The 21,518-nt window shown below is 39.6% G+C and overlaps 1 protein-coding gene across 1 annotated transcript; it reads right to left on the reverse strand.

Moving 5' to 3' along the window:
- Positions 1-3,378: 3,378 nt before the first annotated feature.
- Positions 3,379-21,386, reverse strand: LOC128520322 (putative ferric-chelate reductase 1). Its single transcript, XM_053494511.1, has 15 exons — positions 21,206-21,386; positions 16,919-17,052; positions 16,709-16,806; positions 15,502-15,577; positions 14,690-14,932; positions 14,029-14,130; positions 13,798-13,942; positions 9,542-9,655; positions 8,975-9,090; positions 8,693-8,779; positions 4,672-4,763; positions 4,517-4,575; positions 4,301-4,438; positions 3,732-3,754; positions 3,379-3,632 (listed from the first exon to the last, which is right to left on the reverse strand). The coding sequence occupies exons 1-15, from the start codon at positions 21,384-21,386 to the stop codon at positions 3,543-3,545; spliced, it is 1,698 nt and encodes a 565-aa protein (XP_053350486.1). The 3' UTR covers positions 3,379-3,542.
- Between the last annotated feature and the right edge of the window lie 132 nt (positions 21,387-21,518).

Genomic DNA, 21,518 nt, shown 5'->3' on the forward strand with positions numbered 1-21,518 from the left:
TCTTTACACAATCACAATAATTATTTAAGTTTGTATGAAATGTGAATGTGTATGAATCAAAATGAACAGATTGTCCCTGATGAGCAAGCCGAGGATGACGGCGACAGTGGCAAGGAAAAACTCCCTGAGATGGTAATAGGAAGAAACCTTGAGAGGAACCAGACTCAACAGGGAACCCATCCTCATTGATCTGCATCTTACTGTGTGTTAGGAGGCTGGAATTTCAGTTTAACAGGAGATATGGAGAAGTTATCATAGAGTCCAGTTTGTTATTGGAGGCTCAGGTAGACTGTAAGAAACTCCAGTCCTGAACTATTGAGCAACTACAGTAACAAGTCCTCAGAAAACAGCTGTCAACATCAGCCGAGGACAGGAGAACTGTCCCCAGTCACCACATGCATCCTAGGCAGACCACATGGGACATCCACGTGACGAGATCTCCAACCAGAAGAGGGACACTAGGACGAGTCAGACAGGTCCAGGGGGCAGCGGGGGTCTGGATCACTGGCAGCTCAGGAGCGACATGTGTAGCTCGGCAGAGAGAGACAGATAGAGGGAGACAGAGAGAGAGAGAGAGAGAGAGAGAGAGAGAGAAAGAGAGGGAGAGAAGAGAAGGAGAGAGAGAGAGCAGAAGAGAAGGAGAGAGAGAGCAGAAGAGAAGGACAGATGGCAGCTGGGTTTAGTCACAATCAAACAATGTATAATGTGAATGTATTTAGTGCAGAGTGCAAGCAGAGACTCCGTCAGGACTAACTATGACATCATAACTAAAAAGGGAGAGCCAGAAGGAAACACAGACATGAGGGGGAACTGGGATATAAAGCGACTAAACAACTCACCATCAACAAACACTGAGACTGTCTCTGAGTCCCAAACACTATTTGAAAGGCTTTTCCATAATTCGGGGCTTTGTAAGACAAAGCTCCATCCCCTGCTGTAGTTTTCATAATACGTGGTACTGACAAGCAGCCTGCATCCTTTGATCGAAGTACGACACTAGCAGTTCACTTAGGCACTGTGCTGTGAGACTATTTAACGTTGCTAACATAAGAATACCTGATCTAATTTGATAGGTTGCTGACTGTCACATGACATGAGCTCCAATGAAATTAACTTCTGGTGGAATAGTCATTCTTGATTTCGAAGCAGTCTGAAATTAAACAATAGATGACATTTTTTTAACAAAATCTAAGCAAAATATTTAAATTTTAAATAAGTTTTCAATAAATGTTTCCCTTCAAGAGCGTATAATATAAGCAATGTAAGATCATTAGTCGAGACGCAGTTAAACATAATCAGCTTAACATCGTCATTTACGCTTGGAGGATAATATTGATTTTAATCTAAATGATTTGCCAAAAAAGAAACAACTACTGTATCAATGAACAAAACTGAATTAAACCATAATCTTATTGAAAGTTAAACCCAGGAGGCTGTAGTCAGTTAGTGCTAATGTAAATCATTGAGTCAATAAGCACTGATGGGCCAAGTTATTGTGTTGAAGTTGTATGATAAAAATGCTCAGTAAAAACCATAGCTATGTATAAAGGTGAACTAAGAGCATTTCCACACACACACACACACACACACACGTTATAAGAACGCACAGGATTGGGATTTAACAGCTGTGTCTCCCCACGAGAAAACCACTTGTTAGTGAGACGCATCAGAAAAAAAGGGGCTTTAGTTTGTTAATGAGCAGAAAGACTGGACTTTGGAGCGATGGAAAAACCTCATGTGTATCATCAGGTTATCACATCTATGGAGTTTTCTGGGCTCATATTCCAGGAGTGTGAAAGAGAGGTTCTGGAAGCACAAGGAACCGTTTACACACGTGAACTGGATCACATCGTGTGCTGCAAACAAAGCTAAATGTGGTTGACTTTAATATTCAAGTTTTCATCTTAAAATTTGTACAAATATGCAGAAATGCGCGTAATACGCTTGTCTGTTTAAAAGAGTAAACAGAAATATCAGTTGAATTTGCTTGTATTTAAAATATTGTTAATAAAATATAATTTTTTTACAATGTGGAACCACGTACTAAGATTGTTGAATAAAATTAAACAAAAGCCTTTGGGCTGCAGTCAGTTCCTCTTGATGTTAAAGCATTATATAACACAATCAGCAGGGAAGTGTATTATAGAGAACTGTACTGTATGTGTGAGTGATGGTGAAACCTGATGATGTCATCCTGACAAACAGATAAAAACTTAAATGTTTTAATTGTTTAACTTTACTGAGAACATGTTAAGTATAACATGAAAGTTTTTATTTTTTATTATTACAATTATTACCACTACAAGCCTTTTAAAATGACATTTGAAATCTAATCGAGTTGGAGTGTATAGTATCACATGACAAAGGCCTCATTTTAAAGGTCATATTATGAAATAAAGGCAATAATTGTTACACAGTACAGTACAGTACAGCCTACTATTGATTACAGTTGGATGCAAAAATTCACACAAAGTCAGGACAGAAAAATTAATTTACCATAACTCCAGATTTATATAATCTATATAATTATAAAAAAAATAAAGTGAACATGGGAAAAACAAACAGAAGAATCAGGGATATCAGTTTAGATGTTTGTCCTTTTTGAATATAACAACTCATCAACATCATATTGTGACAGCAAGTGTTTACATTTAAGCAACAACTTTGTCTCTTCCTCACAGACACACACATTTTTTATGATACTGACCTGATACACTCTTTCTTTTTATCACATTATGAATGTGTGTATTATGAAGAGTGTTTAAGTCCAGCTGGGCCTTTGAAACTGAAATTTTTGGTGAAAGCGCAAAGCAAACTGACGTCCACAAAACATTCCAAGCAGTCAAGTACAGTATAGTGATAGTGACCCTCCTATGTGTGTGTGTGTGTGTGTAGAGTGCCATGAAAAAGTATTTCCTGATTATTATTTTTTGCCTTATTTGTCACACTTAAATGACTAAAATTATCATTTTTTATTTTATTTTACACAGAGTAAATACAAAATGCAGTTTTTAAATAATCATTTAATTTTTAAGGAAAAAGGCTGTCCAAACCTAACTGGCACTACAGTATGTTTTAAAAAAAAGCCTCAATTCGAATACTTACCCACGGCACTGTATATAAACATTAGAGATAAAGGAGAGAGTCTGGTGAGAGAAAACGTGTTTATATTTGCAATAAAATAAGTGATGAGATGAAGTTGCTTGTTTTATTAACATTTAAAATGTAACCATAAATAAATGACGTATGACTTCATCTTTATAAACCTACTGTAAATTAGGAAATGTACTTGTTGACAAGTTGTGGTGGTGTAGGAAGAATAAAACTTGTAATAGGAACTTCATTAGACCACCAATTAGAGTTGATGGAGTATGATGGAGTATTGTTTGGGAAATGAAATCAGACAATTGGCTTTAAAACAAGCAAACAACATGTAACAGTTTCTAAATTATTATCACAAATGCACAGAAATGTCTTTATATTCCCGAGGAAAGAAACTGTTTAAAACCTAAACATAAAAAAAAAGTTTAAGAATTCCATAATTACGCCGTTCCAATTCCGACAAGCAGAGCCACCAGGAACGCCAGGTTTCCCAAAAAAAACAGCATCAACAGGTGCACTCCAGTACCCGTCTAATTGATTATAATAACATAGAGCAAAACTATTTCATAAGAAATGAAACCTCTTTAAAACATATGTAAACAACAAGTTACGTGATGTAACAGACTTACCCCACTATCGCTTTGATCTATATCTAAGGAGAAAAACAAAACAACTCATGTTTATGAATAATTTATTTATAAGACACAACATGATGTCCAGTTTCTCCATTTCAATTAACTGAAGTTCAGAAACAATAACACACATATACAACTTAATAATGATGATATTAGTAATAATAATCGTGTGCATTTATTGAAGGAAAAAAAGGAAAAATTTAATAATTTATAATGAGTATTCACTGTGTTGTTTTGCAAAAAAAAAAAAAAATTCTTAATCATTTTTAATTTACTCTCTTGTTTCTTTTTACCTTGCTCTAATGTCTTAATTTGAACAAGATTTAATTAAATTTTAATAAATAAATTATGCAATTTTATAGATCCAGAATTTAAATGCTGTGCAAATATGTTTTTATTAATAATAATAATAATAATAATAATAATAATAAAATAATAATGAGTCTGTTATCAGATAATGCAAATATCATTTCACTTATCTCAAGAATGCATTATTTTCACTGTTAGTAATTGGCAAAAACCTACACTGGTGTTTACTAAGCAATACAATAAATAGGTTTTACCTTTTTCCCTGCATTTATGGTAAAGATCTTGGCAGAGGAAGAGCAGCGCTTCCCAGGCCACGAATCCACCCATCACCTTCGGCATCCACTGAGTGGGTGAGCTGTCGGCCAACATGAGGCCGGAGAAGATCGCAGCCACTGTCCATGAGATAGAGGAACATGTTTAGGTCATGGTGTGGAGAGAGAGAGAGAGAGAGAGAGAGTAGCAGTTCTCACCTGCCAACCCTTTAATGGCTAATGCATTGAGAGCATGAATCCAGTTAAAGATAAATCTCCTGCAGAGGAAAAGAAACAGAGTGACATGTCAGCTGTGTGTCTGTCTGTCTCATTTCCTATCCATATATTGCTGTATCTCAGTCTCTTTCTCTCACGCTCCATCCTGTGGTGCACAGCGGAACATCGCCCCAATTGGCTGGGTGAGACTAAGGATCATCACCAGACAGCCCAGAACAGGATGAGCTCCCTAAACACACACGATTTAATATACGGTTAATGCAAAGTGTGTATTGTGTAGCATTTAGGGCGCAGGTGCACTAGGTAGTCTATTATTTAGTCTCCATATCCTGTAATAATGTATATAATCTATAGTGAATATTGTATAGCTTGTACATCACATAATGTGAGTAATATAGAGTATAGTGTTTAGTGTGCAACATATAATGGTCAGCATGTGACATATGTGTAGTGACAGTGTGTAAAATTATGTAGTGTGCAATACTGTAAATGCTGTATCATGTGTAATACACTTCTGCAATTCTCTTAGGATTAATAAGGCTTTATTTTATCTCTTATCTTAATATATAGAGTGTGATATACAGTCTGTAGTGTGCAGTGTTGGGTGTTAGAGTACTTGGATTACTTTTTTGATGTAACGGGCAATCTAACGCGTTAGGGCTCAGTTATTTTTTATGTAATCCGTTATTCAGACAATTTATGTAAACCATGAGCCAGACAGCAATCATTCCCAATCCATTAGTGTAAGTGTGTACTCACGGCCATCAAGCAAAACCGCGTAGGTGAGATAGGGGTATTAGTAGGTGAGATGGGGTATTAGTAGGTGAGATAGGGGTATTAGTAGGTGAGATGGTGGTATTAGTAGGTGAGATGGTGGTATTAGTAGGTGAGATAGGGGTATTAGTAGGTGAGATGGTGGTATTAGTAGGTGAGATGGTGGTATTAGTAGGTGAGATGGTGGTATTAGTAGGTGAGATGGTGGTATTAGTGGGTGAGATGGTGGTATTAGTGGGTGAGATGGTGGTATTAGTGGGTGAGATGGTGGTATTAGTAGGTGAGATGGTGGTATTAGTGGGTGAGATGGTGGTATTAGTGGGTGAGATCGTGGTATTAGTGGGTGAGATGGTGGTATTAGTGGGTGAGATCGTGGTATTAGTGGGTGAGATAGGGGGATTAGTAGGTGAGAGAGGGGTATTAGTAGGTGAGAGAGGGGTATTAGTAGGTGAGATGGGGGTATTAGTAGGTGAGATGGTGGTATTAGTGGGTGAGATGGTGGTATTAGTGGGTGAGATGGTGGTATTAGTGGGTGAGATGGTGGTATTAGTGGGTGAGATGGGGTATTAGTGGGTGAGATAGGGGTATTAGTAGGTGAGATAGGGGTATTAGTGGGTGAGATGGGGGTATTAGTGGGTGAGATGGGGGTATTAGTGGGTGAGATAGGGGTATTAGTGGGTGAGATAGGGGTATTAGTAGGTGAGATGGGGTATTAGTAGGTGAGATAGGGGTATTAGTAGGTGAGATAGTGGTATTAGTAGGTAAGATGGTGGTATTAGTGGGTGAGATAGGGGTATTAGGTGAGATAGGGGTATTAGTAGGTGAGATGGGGTATTAGTAGGTGAGATGGGGTATTAGTAGGTGAGATGGGGGTATTAGTAGGTGAGATGGTGGTATTAGTAGGTAAGATGGTGGTATTAGTGGGTGAGATAGGGGTATTAGTAGGTGAGATGGGGTATTAGTAGGTGAGATGGGGGTATTAGTGGGTGAGATGGGGGTATTAGTGGGTGAGATGGGGGTATTAGTGGGTGAGATGGGGGTATTAGTGGGTGAGATGGGGTATTAATAGGTGAGATAGGGGTATTAGTAGGTGAGATAGGGGTATTAGTGAGTGGGATGGTGGTATTAGTAGGTGAGATAGGGGTATTAGTAGGTGAGATGGGGGTATTAGTAGGTGAGATGGTGGTATTATTAGGCGAGATAGGGGTATTAGTAGGCGAGATGGGGGTATTAGTAGGTGAGATGGGGGTATTAGTAGGTGAGATGGTGGTATTAGTAGGTGAGATGGTGGTATTAGTGGGTGAGATGGTGGTATTAGTGGGTGAGATAGGGGTATTAGTAGGTGAGATGGGGGTATTAGTGGGTGAGATGGGGGTATTAGTAGGTGAGATGGGGGTATTAGTAGGTGAGATGGGGTATTAGTAGGTGAGATGGGGTATTAGTAGGTGAGATAGGGGTATTAGTAGGTGAGATGGTGGTATTAGTGGGTGAGATAGGGGTATTAGTAGGTGAGATAGGGGTATTAGTAGGTGAGATGGGGTATTAGTAGGTGAGATAGGGGTATTAGTAGGTAAGATAGGGGTATTAGTAGGTGAGATAGGGGTATTAGTAGGTGAGATAGGGGTATTAGTAGGTGAGATGGTGGTATTAGTATGTAAGATGGTGGTATTAGTGGGTGAGATAGGGGTATTAGTAGGTGAGATGGGGTATTAGTAGGTGAGATGGGGGTATTAGTGGGTGAGATAGGGGTATTAGTAGGTGAGATGGGGTATTAATAGGTGAGATAGGGGTATTAGTAGGTGAGATAGGGGTATTAGTAGGTGGGATGGTGGTATTAGTAGGTGAGATAGGGGTATTAGTAGGTGAGATGGGGGTATTAACAGGTAAGATAGGGGTATTAGTAGGTGAGATGGTGGTATTATTAGGTGAGATAGTTGTATTAGTAGGTGAGATGGGGGTATTAGTAGGTGAGATAGGGGTATTAGTAGGTGAGATGGTGGTATTAGTATGTAAGATGGTGGTATTAGTAGGTGAGATAGGGGTATTAGTAGGTGAGATGGGGTATTAGTAGGTGAGATGGGGGTATTAGTGGGTGAGATAGGGGTATTAGTAGGTGAGATGGGGTAATAATAGGTGAGATAGGGGTATTAGTAGGTGAGATATGGGTATTAGTAGGTGGGATGGTGGTATTAGTAGGTGAGATAGGGGTATTAGTAGGTGAGATGGGGGTATTAACAGGTAAGATAGGGGTATTAGTAGGTGAGATGGTGGTATTATTAGGTGAGATAGTTGTATTAGTAGGTGAGATGGGGGTATTAGTAGGTAAGATAGGGGTATTAGTAGGTGAGATAGGGGTATTAGTAGGTGAGATGGTGGTATTAGTAGGTAAGATGGTGGTATTAGTGGGTGAGATAGGGGTATTAGTAGGTGAGATGGGGTATTAGTAGGTGAGATGGGGGTATTAGTGGGTGAGATAGGGGTATTAGTAGGTGAGATGGGGTATTAATAGGTGAGATAGGGGTATTAGTAGGTGAGATAGGGGTATTAGTAGGTGGGATGGTGGTATTAGTAGGTGAGATAGGGGTATTAGTAGGTGAGATGGGGGTATTAGTAGGTGAGATAGGGGTATTAGTAGGTGAGATAGGGGTATTAGTAGGTGAGATAGGGGTATTAGTAGGTGAGATAGGGGTATTAGTAGGTGAGATAGGGGTATTAGTAGGTGAGATAGGGATATTAGTAGATTATTACCAGATTATGGGCCAAACTTCACTGAGTGATGATGGTAGATTAATTATAAAGGTCTTGACTAAAACAACATGCATAAGGAATCACAAAGGAGTTTTCATTTTCTGCAATAGAAAAGTACTCGAACTAGTTACTTTTATCAGAAAGTCACGCTGTAATATAACTGATTACTTTTTAAAAACAGTAATTTTGTAATGTAACTAGTTACTTTAAAAAGTAACGTCCCCCAACACTGATAGTGTGCAACGTATAGACTGCATTGTGTAATATGTATTGTGTAGTGTGTAATGTAGATTTTGTTAACGTAGAGTGCGTAGTGTGCAATGTATAGTGTGTGGTGTTTAATATATAGTGTGTAGTGTTTAATATATAGTGTGTAGTGTTTCATGTGTAATGTGTAACAGTGTGTAATGCAGAGTGTGTAGTGTGTAGAATATAGTGCACAGTGCTTAATGCAGAGTGTGCAGTGTGTAATTTAGAGTGCACAGTGTGTGGAATATAGTACAGATGTAGAGTGTGCAGTGTGTTATGCTAAGTGTGTAATGTAGAGTGTATAGTGTTTCATGTAGAGTGTGTAGTGTTTAATGTAGAGTGTGTAAAAATGTGCCTAGTGTGTAAACTACAGTGTGTAGTGTTTACCCCACTCCAGTCCTGTGCGTATGAAAATATCAGGATAAAGGCGATGATGGTCGCCACAACGGAGAGCAACATCAGTAATACATGAGCCTGAGGAACAACACACACACACACACACACACACACACACACACACACACACGTTAGTTGTACAGTAGCTGAGGAATGAGCTTTTCACACCCACTATTCAGAGCTGAGTGTGTGTGCTCTGGCTCTTCGTGACTCTGTGACTGTGTGTATTACATCTGTAAGTCAATAGTTACTAACATCCAGAGAAAAACTCACCACAAACCAGAAGTCTTTCCCGCAGAGCCTCTGACCCGGGGCGGCTCTCTTTAGGAAGCGAGCGATGAGCATTCCCATACTGCCCGTGGTCATCCACGCAATCAACATCAGACACCCTGCAACCCACACACACACACACACACACACACACACACACACACAATCATCTCACCCTCACCCTTTCTTTTTGATTCCCTTTAAGTTTGTCATGGTCTTTCTTTTATTCTTTAAGTAATTTTATTTTTGGAGACCGAGCATGCAAGATGTTTACCTACAATTTCGCAGCAAGAGAAAGAAAACACATTGGCTCAGTTGTGATCACGTGACATTCGGCGTCAAAACAAGAAGCGCATGCGTGATACATTAATCAAAACTCGCTCGTTTATCAAGTCAAATTTTATTACAAATTTTTTACTCCTCTTGCAAAATGCTTGCAAACCGCGTTACCCACAATCCGAGGTTCCACTGTAATACAAATCAAGAGAACAGAACTCCTGGCCATTAGTTATTTTGGTGAAATAAGTGTGTGCGTGTGCATGTGCATCCATGTTAATGGTCAATAATTACCGTGCGCTTTAACGATGGGTGCGAGCTCTGACTGACTCTCCACTATCTGCACACTGCTGATGTCCACTTTAGTGCTGCTGATTACAGGTGTAGTGGTGTGAATCTGGATCACACCTGTCAGAACACACACACACACACACACACTTCAATATTTAACTACACATACACATTTCTCAGTCAGGCCAACACCACAAAGGTAATAATAATAAATATTATTATTTTTACCTTTTTTTTAGATAAAAACATTTCTGCTTCAGCTCAACAAGTCACCAATTCATTTTCAGTACACTCAGGCATGTGTACACGAACAAATAGAAACAAATGAATAAATTAATGTGCATTGTTAGTGTCTTTAAAGGAAAACACTAAATAGTCTAAGCACACACCAGACCCGACATTATACCTGTTACAAACAAATTTATTCTCAGTAGTGCTGTTTTGACATTTATGAAAATTTGGAAAAAAAATAATTTAGGTATGTAAAGATGTTTATGTTTTACAGTTCTCTACAAATTTTGTGTAAATTTGTCTGGATATAAAGAGTGTTAAATCTTTTCAATCAGAGTTCAAAAAGTATTTATTTTGTTTATTTACTTTTTTAAAATTATTATTAAACTATTTACTTAGATTATTTTTTGTGGGCCAGTAAATCCATGCATGGGCATAAATATTTTAGTGAGAAAAATAATAGATAATAATAATAATAATAATAATAAAAGAAATACAGATATTTTCTGCATTGAATGTAATTAATTTAACACAGTTATTCTGAGTATACTTTTTACAATAATATGATAATAATAATACTTATATATTAGGAGTAATATCGTTTAAATGTAAAATTATCTCATGCTTATGTACAGGTCCTTCTCAAAAAATTAGCTTATTGTGATAAAGTTCATTATTTTCTGTAATGTACTGATAAACATTAGACTATTATACAGTGGTGTGAAAAACTATTTGCCCCCTTCCTGATTTCTTATTCTTTTGCATGTTTGTCACACAAAATGTTTCTGATCATCAAACACATTTAACTATTAGTCAAAGATAACACAAGTAAACACAAAATGCAGTTTTTAAATGATGGTTTTTATTATTTAGGGAGAAAAAAAATCCAAACCTACATGGCCCTGTGTGAAAAAGTAATTGCCCCCTGAACCTAATAACTGATTGGGCCACCCTTAGCAGCAATAACTGCAATCAAGTGTTTGCGATAACTTGCAACGAGTCTTTTACAGAGCTCTGGAGGAATATTGGCCCACTCATCTTTGCAGAATTGTTGTAATTCAGCTTTATTTGAGGGTTTTCTAGCATGAACCGCCTTTTTAAGGTCATGCCACAACATCTCAATAGGATTCAGGTCAGGACTTTGACTGGGCCACTCCAAAGTCTTCATTTTGTTTTTCTTCAGCCATTCAGAGGTGGATTTGCTGGTGTGTTTTGGGTCATTGTCCTGCTGCAGCACCCAAGATCGCTTCAGCTTGAGTTGACGAACAGATGGCCGGACATTCTCCTTTAGGATTTTTTGGTATACAGTAGAATTCATGGTTCCATCTATCACAGCAAGCCTTCCAGGTCCTGAAGCAGCAAAACAACCCCAGACCATCACACTACCACCACCATATTTTACTGTTGGTATGATGTTCTTTTTCTGAAATGCTGTGTTACTTTTACGCCAGATGTAACGGGACACGCACCTTCCAAAAAGTTCAACTTTTGTCTCGTCGGTCCACAAGGTATTTTCCCAAAAGTCGTGGCAATCATTGAGATGTTTTTTAGCAAAATTGAGACAAGCCTTAATGTTCTTTTTGCTTAAGTGGTTTGCGCCTTGGAAATCTGCCATGCAGGCCGTTTTTGCCCAGTCTCTTTCTTTTGGTGGAGTCGTGAACACTGACCTTAATTGAGGCAAGTGAGGCCTGCAGTTCTTTAGATGTTGTCCTGGGGTCTTTTGTGGCCTCTCGGATGAGTTGTCTCTGCGCTCTTGGGGTAATTTTGGTCGGCCGGCCACTCCTGGGAAGGTTCACCACTGTTCCATGTTTTTGCGATTTGTGGATAATGGCTCTCACTGTGGTTCGCTGGAGTCCCAAAGCTTTAGAAATGGCTTTATAACCTTTACCAGACTGATAGATCTCAATTACTTTTGTTCTCATTTGTTCCTAAATTTCTTTGGATCTTGGCATGATGTCTAGCTTTTGAGGTGCTTTTGGTCTACTTCTCTGTGTCAGGTAGCTCCTATTTAAGTGATTTCTTGATTGAAACATGTGTGGCAGTAATCAGGCCTGGGGGTGACTACAGAAATTGAATTTGGGTGTGATAAACCACAGTTAAGTTATTTTTTAACAAGGGGGGCAATCACATTTTCTCAGAGGGCCATGTAGGTTTGGATATTTTTTCCCTAAATAATAAAAACCATCATTTAAAAACTGCATTTTGTGTTCAATTATATTATCTTTGACTAATAGTTAACGGTTTTTGATGAGCAGAAACATTTAAGTGTGACAAACATGCAAAAGAATAAGAAATCAGGAAGGGGGCAAATAGTTTTTCACACCACTGTATATTTCAGATTCATTACACACAACTGAAGTAGTTCAAGCCTTTTAATTATTTTAATATTGATGATTTTGGCATACAGCTCATGAAAACCCAAAATTCCTATCTAAAAAAATTAGCATATTTCATCCAAACAATAAAAGAAAAGTGTTTTTAATACAAAAAAAGTTAACCTTCAAATAAATATGTTCAGTTATGCACTCAATACTTGGTCAGGAATCCTTTTGCAGAAATGACTGCTTCAATGCGGCGTGGCATGGAGGCAATCAGCCTGTGGCACTGCTGAGGATGCTTCGATAGCGGCCTTAAGCTCATCCAGAGTGTTGGGTCTTGCGTTTCTCAACTTTCTCTTCACAATATCCCACAGATTCTCTATGGGTTCAGGTCAGGAGAGTTGGCCGGCCAATTGAGCACAGTAATACCATGGTCAGTAAACCATTTACCAGTGGTTTTGGCACTGTGAGCAGGTGCCAGGTCGTGCTGAAAAATTAAATCTTCATCTCCATAAAGCTTTTCAGCAGATGGAAGCATGAAGTGCTCCAAAATCTCCTGATAGCTAGCTGCATTGACCCTGCCCTTGATAAAACACAGTGGACCAACACCAGCAGCTGACATGGCACCCCAGACCATCACTGACTGTGGGTACCTGACACTGGACTTCAGGCATTTTGGCATTTCCCTCTTCCCAGTCTTCCTCCAGACTCTGGCACCTTGATTTTCGAATGACATGCAAAATTTGCTTTCATTCGAAAAAAGTACTTTGGACCACTGAGCAACAGTCCAGTGCTGCTTCTCTGTAGCCCTGGTCAGGCGCTTCTGCCGCTGTTTCTGGTTCAAAAGTGGCTTGACCTGGGGAATGCGGCACCTGTAGCCCATTTCCTGCACACGCCTGTACACGGTGGCTCTGGATGTTTCTACTCCAGACTCAGTCCACTGCTTCCGCAGGTCCCCCAAGGTCTGGAATCGGTCCTTCTCCACAATCTTCCTCAGGGTCCGGTCACCTCTTCTCGTTGTGCAGCGTTTTCTGCCACACTTTTTCCTTCCCACAGACTTCCCACTGAGGTGCCTTGATACAGCACTCTGGGAACAGCCTATTCATTCAGAAATTTCTTTCTGTGTCTTACCCTCTTGCTTGAGGGTGTCAATGATGGCCTTCTGGACAGCAGTCAGGTCGGCAGTCTTACCCATGATTGCGGTTTTGAGTAATGAACCAGGCTGGGAGTTTTTAAAAGCCTCAGGAATCTTTTGCAGGTGTTTAGAGTTAATTAGTTGATTCAGATTATTAGGTTAATAGCTCGTTTAAAGAAACTTTTCATGATATGCTAATTTTTTGAGATAGGAATTTTGGGTTTTCATGAGCTGTATGCCAAAATCATTAATATTTAAATAATTAAAAGGCTTAAACTACTTCAGTTGTGTGTAATGAATCTAAAATATATGAAAGTCTAATGTTTATCAGTACATTACAGAAAATAATATCACAATATGCTAATTTTTTGAGAAGGACCTGTATATGTAACTATGATTAGTTCCAAACACACTGGGGGACATCCCTTTCTGCTTTTTTTTGCCAATTCTATACACCAAAAAAATTGGCAAAAAAAATTCAATAGATTTGAGGAAATGAAAAATAGTATGATGTATATTATATCAATATAATACAAATACTACTAATAATAATCATAATAAAATGTTGTCTGTACCGTTGCTGGTGGCGCCAGTGGCAAGGAAGATGTAGTAACTGTTAGATGGGGTGGAGCTCCTGGTGGTGCTGATTGTGTTCATACATGTGAAGGAGCAGCTGATCACTCCGTTATTCTGTGCTGTACTGAGCACGGTCACATTTCCCTATAACACACACAACCACACACATATTGTTTCTACTTAAACGTGTGTGTGTGTGCATGTGTGTATGTGAGTGTTTGTGTGTATACCAGGTTGGTGATGGTTGGTGTTGTAGTTCCTGTTGAGAATGCGTGCTGTAACTGGATCACACCATTTGCATCCTTCCCACATATGTAGATGTCATCATTTCCCTTTGCAACACACACACACAAACTTATTTGCACAACTGCACTTTTTACGTTGGCTTTTTTGCATAGTGTAGTTGTATAGTTCTTATTGTTGTTGTTGGTCTTTCAGCTGCTCCCGGCAAGGGGTCGCCACAGCAGAATACCCAGTCCACACTACAACTTGGCACATGTTTTACGCCGGATGCCCTTCCTGATGTAACCCTCCCATTTTATCCAGGCTTGGGACCGGCACTGCATCCAGTGGCTGGGGTTTGGGCCCTGGCTGGGAATCGAACCCGGGCCTTCTGCATGGCAGGCGAAACAGCTACCACTGAGCCACCCAGTTGTATAGCTCTTAGATGTTTGTTAAATTATGTTGTATGTAGCGCCTTGGAATGTTGTTTTATTTCAATGTGAAATGAACTGTATGTGGTTAAAATGACAAGAAAAGTCTACTTGACTTTCTGTGTGATTTTGTAAACATAGCAGATTTCAAGATTTAGTTAGGGTATAAAGTGTAATCACAGTGTAAGTTTTAATTTGAATTGAACAGAACATTAGATTTAGTGTGATAAATCCATACCATCTTCGTGTCATCTGAGAAGCCGATGGAGACGTAGCCATTTGAAAGTCCCGATATCTCGAACATGCACCCTGAGGACATGCGCATGGAAGACATGAAGATGCAGTTGGAGTTGGTGGAAGGGTCGCAGCCAGACGGCCGACTTACACACGTCTTACTGATCCCACAGTCTGAACTGGAGATGCTGGAGGAGGATGGGGTCAAGAGGGTCGAAGTGGTGGAGTTGGTGGAGGTGACAACAGTCTTAAGAACAACAATCCAAAACCATTATAATGTCAGCAAACAATCATGACCTGTATCTCTGTCTGTCTGTCCCTCTCGCTCTGTCAGTACCACTTACTGTTTATATCTCAATCTGAATTCTGTCTGATGAATGAATAATTTTGCTGTGTTTCTGCATCTGACTTTTCAATCTATTGTTGTTTTTCTGTCTGTCTATCTGTCTTTCTTCATCTCTATCTCTGCTTGTATGCATCACTGCTTTTTTGTAATTTTTCAGCCTGCGTTCTGTTGGTATCAATGCTTACAGTTCTGTCTATCTGTAGCTCTGTCTGTCTGTATGTCTACCTGTCTCTACCTTTTCTGTGAGTCTGTCAGAGCCATTTTGTCTTTTGCTGCCTTTCTTCCTGCTCATTTTGTATTATCCATCAATACATAGATAAATAGGCGAAGTTTCATCTCGCACAATATTAAAACAAGGAATTTTCATAAAAAAAATAAAAGCCATTTACTATTCAAAGAACTATTAAATAAGCCTTTATCTTAATGTGTCTTTGTGCTTTAGAGTGCGCACTTCGGCCATTGACCCTCACCGATGTGCCGCTGTAGGTGATCTGTAAGCTCTTCACTCCTACCCAAAAGGTGGCACCATTACGGACAAATGTGGCTCTGAGAATGAAACCATGTGCAGGGAATTAAAAAACAGAAAAGTTTAAAAACTTGAGTCTGTTACTATTTACTGTTTGTTAAGAGTACAGTACATTATTGAATTAAATTCTAGGTTTTTATTAGTCAAGCATCTTTCACTTTCTGTATCAGCAGATCTGACAGCAGTTCATTCTAATACTTTGTTTCTACAGTAACAGTTCATTCACAGGGACTCATATAGTGGATCCTCAACATGACCACTGATCAACCAGAACATGACACTGACAGGTCATAATGGTATGGCTAATCAGTGAATGCTTACATAATTATAAGTATCCAAGGCACACCTGTGTCCATGAGGACCATAACCAAATCAAGGTTGCCCCCAGGAGAATGGCACTAGAATACCTAACTGCACCACAGCCTGACACGTACAGTATGGAGGCCAGCAGGCAAAGAGTCCAAGGTTCTTGACCAGGTCTTCAAATTCCAATGATCTCAAATCCAAACGGACAAACAAGTCTGATGCTCAGCATCCAAAGCAAACAATCTGGTGGCAGACACTACAGCCAACCCCCGGAGGTCTTGTGGGGTCATGTCCAAAGTGCCAGAGCTTCCCTGGTAGCACGAGGGGAACCTAAACAATACCAGGTTTAATGTCATGCATTCTAATGTTATGGCTGATTGACGTACATTTTTATGAGGCCGACATACATATTACATTTTCTGTAAGGAGAAATGTTTTAATAAACAACTTTTTTTTGGAGGAGTCTCCAGTGTCATCACTTTGTAACAGATGGGGTAAATGTGTAACAAAATTTTCTGTAATAGTTAATACAGAGGGGTTTATGCTTTGCAGTTGCATAACATAAAAGGTAAGAAGGCAACATGAAACTAATTAATCAATCAAATAATAATAATAATAATAATAATAATAATAATAATAATAATAATAATAATAATAGTGGACAAACTGCTGTACAATAAGACAAGAAAAAACCTTTCTTTACTATGACAACTGGTTTAGTTTCTTATTTAGTTAATGATGTGACATGTGCACAGTTTTTAATTGGAATATCCTGAATAATATTGAAATATTAATATACTGTTTAGACACCAAAAGGTAAATGGAAATGAAAGCGGCACTCTTACCTGAATTCAATGTTGCCGAGGTTGCCAGATGTTGGTGCTTTCCATTTACTTAGGATTTGTGTTTTTGAAGACCCTGAAGTTTGGGAAACCGCAGAGTTCTGTAAACCAACCCAGGAATAAATGTCTTTTTGTGTTCCTTCCACTACAATGCATTTGTCTCATTAAATAGGTGTGTAGATTGTGTGGAATTCTTTACTAAAGGAAACTTACAGACACTCCAGAGCAGGTGAGGAGCTGGGAGTCAGAGCCCACCAGACTGAAGGAACCGACAGCGCTGCTCCCTCCCACCTGCCTCGCTTCCAGGAGAAACCCTTTAAAACTCCCGGAGGTCACACTTAGAGTCACTGCAAAGGCAGTCGCAGTGGTTAGTTTGCTAGTTTAACTGCAAACTAATTAACTCTGAATCCTTTTATAACATTGTTCAGCTCATTAACACGTTATGATGTCGGGCCAAATTCTCACACAATAGTCTGATACTGATGAGCAATGACACCACACTCTGTCTGAAACACTGATCATCCTCACAAATGATGAACTGGATAATTTACGTATTCATTACTTGCTATGTTAGGCTCAGCTCCATTGTTTGATTTCAGCCAACTGAGTTAAACTCTGGAGAGTTTTTGCATTGCAGATGCTCTTGTTTACTTGCTCCTTGTTTCTAGTTTTATTTTAGATTTTCTGTTTTATTGTTGGTCTTTGTATATAAAAGGCACTCCTACTTCGTAACTTGAGCATAGATACAGGGCTGGGCCCTGCTCTCTCTCTCTCTCTCTCTCTCGCTCATCTTCTTCGCATAATGTACGCCTAGAGCTGACATTAACCCCATTTCTCAGACAACATTTTTGTGTGCGCTAGAAATACCACCCTAAGCAAAGTTTTAAGTTTGATGCCCTTTTGTGTTGTCTATTTATTAGAGTGATAGGTTACACCAGGATTACTGTAAGTTATAAAGTCTCAAATGGTATCGTATGCCATTTAACCCAAACACAAGCATAGTTTAAACTGGAAGATGAGAGATAGATCAAATACACATAAAATAAATTTAAATTTAAACTTTATAGCTAGAGTAAAGCATAGAGTATAGCATTCAGAGAAACAGTTGAGCTCATTTTTGGTCTTATTCTTATAAACACTGCAGTTAGGGTTTGGGTAAGAATAGTATTTAATGCCTTGTAGCCTGTAATGGCATCATTACATGAGTTTCTATATACAGTTGGGAAAATATTTATTAGTTAAAAAATCTATCCAATGATGGGAAACTTAAGCACTTTTGTATGTCTCTGTGGATAAGAGTGTCTGGCAAAAGCCTAAACATAAATGTATTTGATCTCCAAGCAAAACGTATGATTTAGTACTTGTTGAGGAAACCCTTGTTGGCAAGCACAGAGGCAAGACGTTTCTTGCAGTTGGTTACCAGGTTTGCATACACTCTTTTTTTACAGATCTGCTCTAAATCCTTAAGGTTTCTTGCCTGTTGCTTGGCAACTTGAAGTTCCCTCCATAAATTTTCCATAGGAATAAAGTCTAGTACCTTAATGTGCTTCTTCTTGAGCCACTCCTTTGATGCCTTGGGGGTATGTTTTAGGTCATTGTCATGCTGGAAGACCCATCCACAACTCATCTTCAGTGTTCTAGCCAAGGGAAGGAGATTATCTTTTACAATATATCGCCTTGTCCACTGGCCCCTCAACGCAGCAAAGTCAGCCTGCATCTTTAGCAGAGAAACAGCCTCAAAACAATGTTCCCACCTCCGTATTTGACTGTAGGGACTGTGGTGTTCTTAAGAGTAGAAGAGGTGACTGTTGTGGAACAGGAAGTAGCAAATATTGGTAGAAGTGAGGTGAGAAGGGCGTTGAAGAGGATGAAGAGTGGATAGGCTGTTGGTCCTGATGACATACCTGTGGAAGTATGGAAGTGCTTAGGAGAGGTGGCAGTAGAGTTTTTGACAAGTTTGTTTAACAAGATCTTGGCGAGTGAGAGGATTCCAGAGGAATGGAGGAGAAGTGTATTGGTGCCAATTTTTAAGAACAAGGGAGATGTGCAAAGCTGTGGCAATTATAGAGGTATAAAGCTAATGAGCCAGACATTGAAGCTGTGGGAAAGAGTAGTGGAAGCTAGGTTAAGGGCAGAGGTAAGCATTTGTGAGCAGCAATATGGTTTTATGCCTAGAAAGAGTACATCAGATGCAGTATTTGCTTTGAGGATGCTGGCGGAGAAGTACAGAGAAGGTAACAGGGAGTTGCATTGTGTCTTTGTAGATTTAGAGAAAGCGTATGACAGGGTGCCAAGAGAGGAGCTGTGGTATTGTATGAGAAAGTCTGGAGTGGCAGAGAAGTATGTTAGAGTGGTGCAGGACATGTATGAGAGCTGTAAGACAGTGGTAAGATGTGCTGTAGGTGTGACAGAAGAGTTTAAGGTGGAGGTGGGTCTGCATCAAGGATCGGCTCTAAGCCCCTTTTTGTTTGCTCTGGTGATGGACAGGATGACAGATGAGGTAAGACAGGAGTCCCCATGGACTATGATGTTTGCAGATGACATTGTGCTCTGTAGCGAGAGCAGGGAACAGGTGGAGGAAAATTTGGAGAGGTGGAGGTATGCTCTGGAAAGCAGAGGAATGAAGGTTAGCCGCAGCAAGACGGAATACATGTGTGTAAATGAGAGGGACCCAGGAGGATCGGTGAGGCTACAGGGAGCAGAGGTAAAGAAGGTGCAGGATTTTAAGTACTTGGGGTCAACGGTCCAGAGCAACGGTGAGTGTGGAAAGGAGGTGAAGAGGCGGGTACAGGCAGGTTGAAATGGGTGGAGAAAAGTGTCAGGTGTGTTGTGCGATAAAAGAGTATCAGCGAGAATGAAAGGAAAGGTGTACAGGACAGTGGTGAGACCAGCGATGCTCTACGGCTTAGAGACAGTGCCGCTGAAGAAAAGACAGGAGGCAGAGTTGGAGGTAGCAGAGCTGAAGATGTTGAGGTTCTCTTTGGGAGTGACAAGGATGGATAGGATTAAGAATGAGTTCATTAGAGGGACAACCCACGTTAGATGTTTTGGAGATAAAGTCAGAGAGGCCAGATTGAGGTGGTTTGGGCATGTCCAGAGGAGAGATTGTGAATATATCGGTAGAAGGATGCTGAGGTTGGAACTGCCAGGCAGGAGGTCTAGAGGAAGACCAAAGAGGAGATTTATGGATGCAGTGAGAGAGGACATGAAGTCAGTTGGTGTGAGAGAAGAGGATGCAGAGGATAGGGTAAGATGGAGGCAGATGATTCGCTGTGGCGACCCCTGAAAGGGAACAGCCGAAAGACAAAGAAGAAGAAGGACTGTGGTGTTCTTAGTGTAGGAGTAGAAGCATTTTTCTTCCTCCAAACACGGAAAGTCGAGTTGATGCCAAAAAGCTTGGTTTTGGTCTCATCTGACCTTACCACTTACTCCTAATCATGCCTGTACTTGTGCGCCTTCTTAAAGAGGGGCATCTTGCGGGTGCAACAGGATATAAATCCATGGCTGTGTATTGAGTTACCAATGACTTGTTTGATGACTGTGGTCCCAATTTCCTTGAGATCGTTCACAAGCTCCTCCCGTGTAAATGCATGGAGCTCCAGGCTGAGGGTTAATTTGATGGTTAATTTGTATTTCTTCTATTTGCCAATAATCACTCCAACAGTTGTCTCCTTCTCACCAAGCTTCTTGACATGTGACGAGTTGTCATTAGGAGCACCTTCTTAAATTACTCAGTGTACCACAGCTCATATAAGAAGTCTGTGGAAACCAGAATTATTGTTGGCTGGTGGGAGATTGAATACTTATTTTACTGACTGAAATGCAACTCTTTTTTTTTAAACTCAAACCCAGTTTTTTTGTCTCTATCCTTTAAAATAAATCTATCTATTCAGTTAATTGTTCAATTTATGTAAAGTACTGTGCAAAGGTTTTAACCCTCATTTTCTCATGTTAAATAAAATTAAAAGATTCAATTCAATACAATTAAAGAAACAGGAACTAATGTTTTACTGTGACAGGCTGAAAAGTATCTAAAGATACAACTTAAGAACTCGTTGTTTATGCAACATCCTCATAAAAGTTCTTATTATTCCTGAAGACTACATTAGAAAATCAAGAACAAAACAAGAAAGTCTGGCTCGTTGAAATATGAAGAAGGGAGGGGAGGGGTTTTAAGATGATTGCACAGTACTGTATACTGTATGAGCAGGGCTTTGAACTAACTTTGCTCTACTCTTTAAATACATAGACTCATCTCTAAATACAGAGAGCTCTGCTTCTTGATTACAAGCTGTATTCTTCCTCATACTACCTAAATACACATTTAGACCAAAAGTGCTGTAGGATTGATCCAGGGAGTCATTTGAATCATTGGTTCATTTGGATTCATTTAACACTTGTGTAATTCATGTAGAATTGAGAAAGTTTTATCAAAATGTCACACATTTGAGTGAATTTGTGTAAATGCAAGGCAAGTGAGTCTAAAGCATCATGTCTTACCTGTGATGGTGTCTCCTTGTTTATAGCTGCTGGTGTCGGCTGTAACAGTGTACGGAGGCGCACTAGTCTGAGCTGAGCTTCCATGAGAAGGAGTCAAGTTATCACAACTGGATGAAACTTGACCATTAGGGTAACATTCACACACCCACACACACCCCAGGAGCAGAAGAATCAATCTCATCTACACAAAATGGAGGAGATAAATGAGCAGCAGCAACATGATGACTAGCAAAGGGAAGGGTTTTTAATAGGTTTTACTGAAGGGTTTGACAGGTTATCCATTCCCTCCTGGTGGGTGTGGGCGTATTAAATA

Source organism: Clarias gariepinus, chromosome 4, assembly GCF_024256425.1.
Source record: "Clarias gariepinus isolate MV-2021 ecotype Netherlands chromosome 4, CGAR_prim_01v2, whole genome shotgun sequence".
Classification (NCBI taxonomy): domain Eukaryota; kingdom Metazoa; phylum Chordata; class Actinopteri; order Siluriformes; family Clariidae; genus Clarias; species Clarias gariepinus.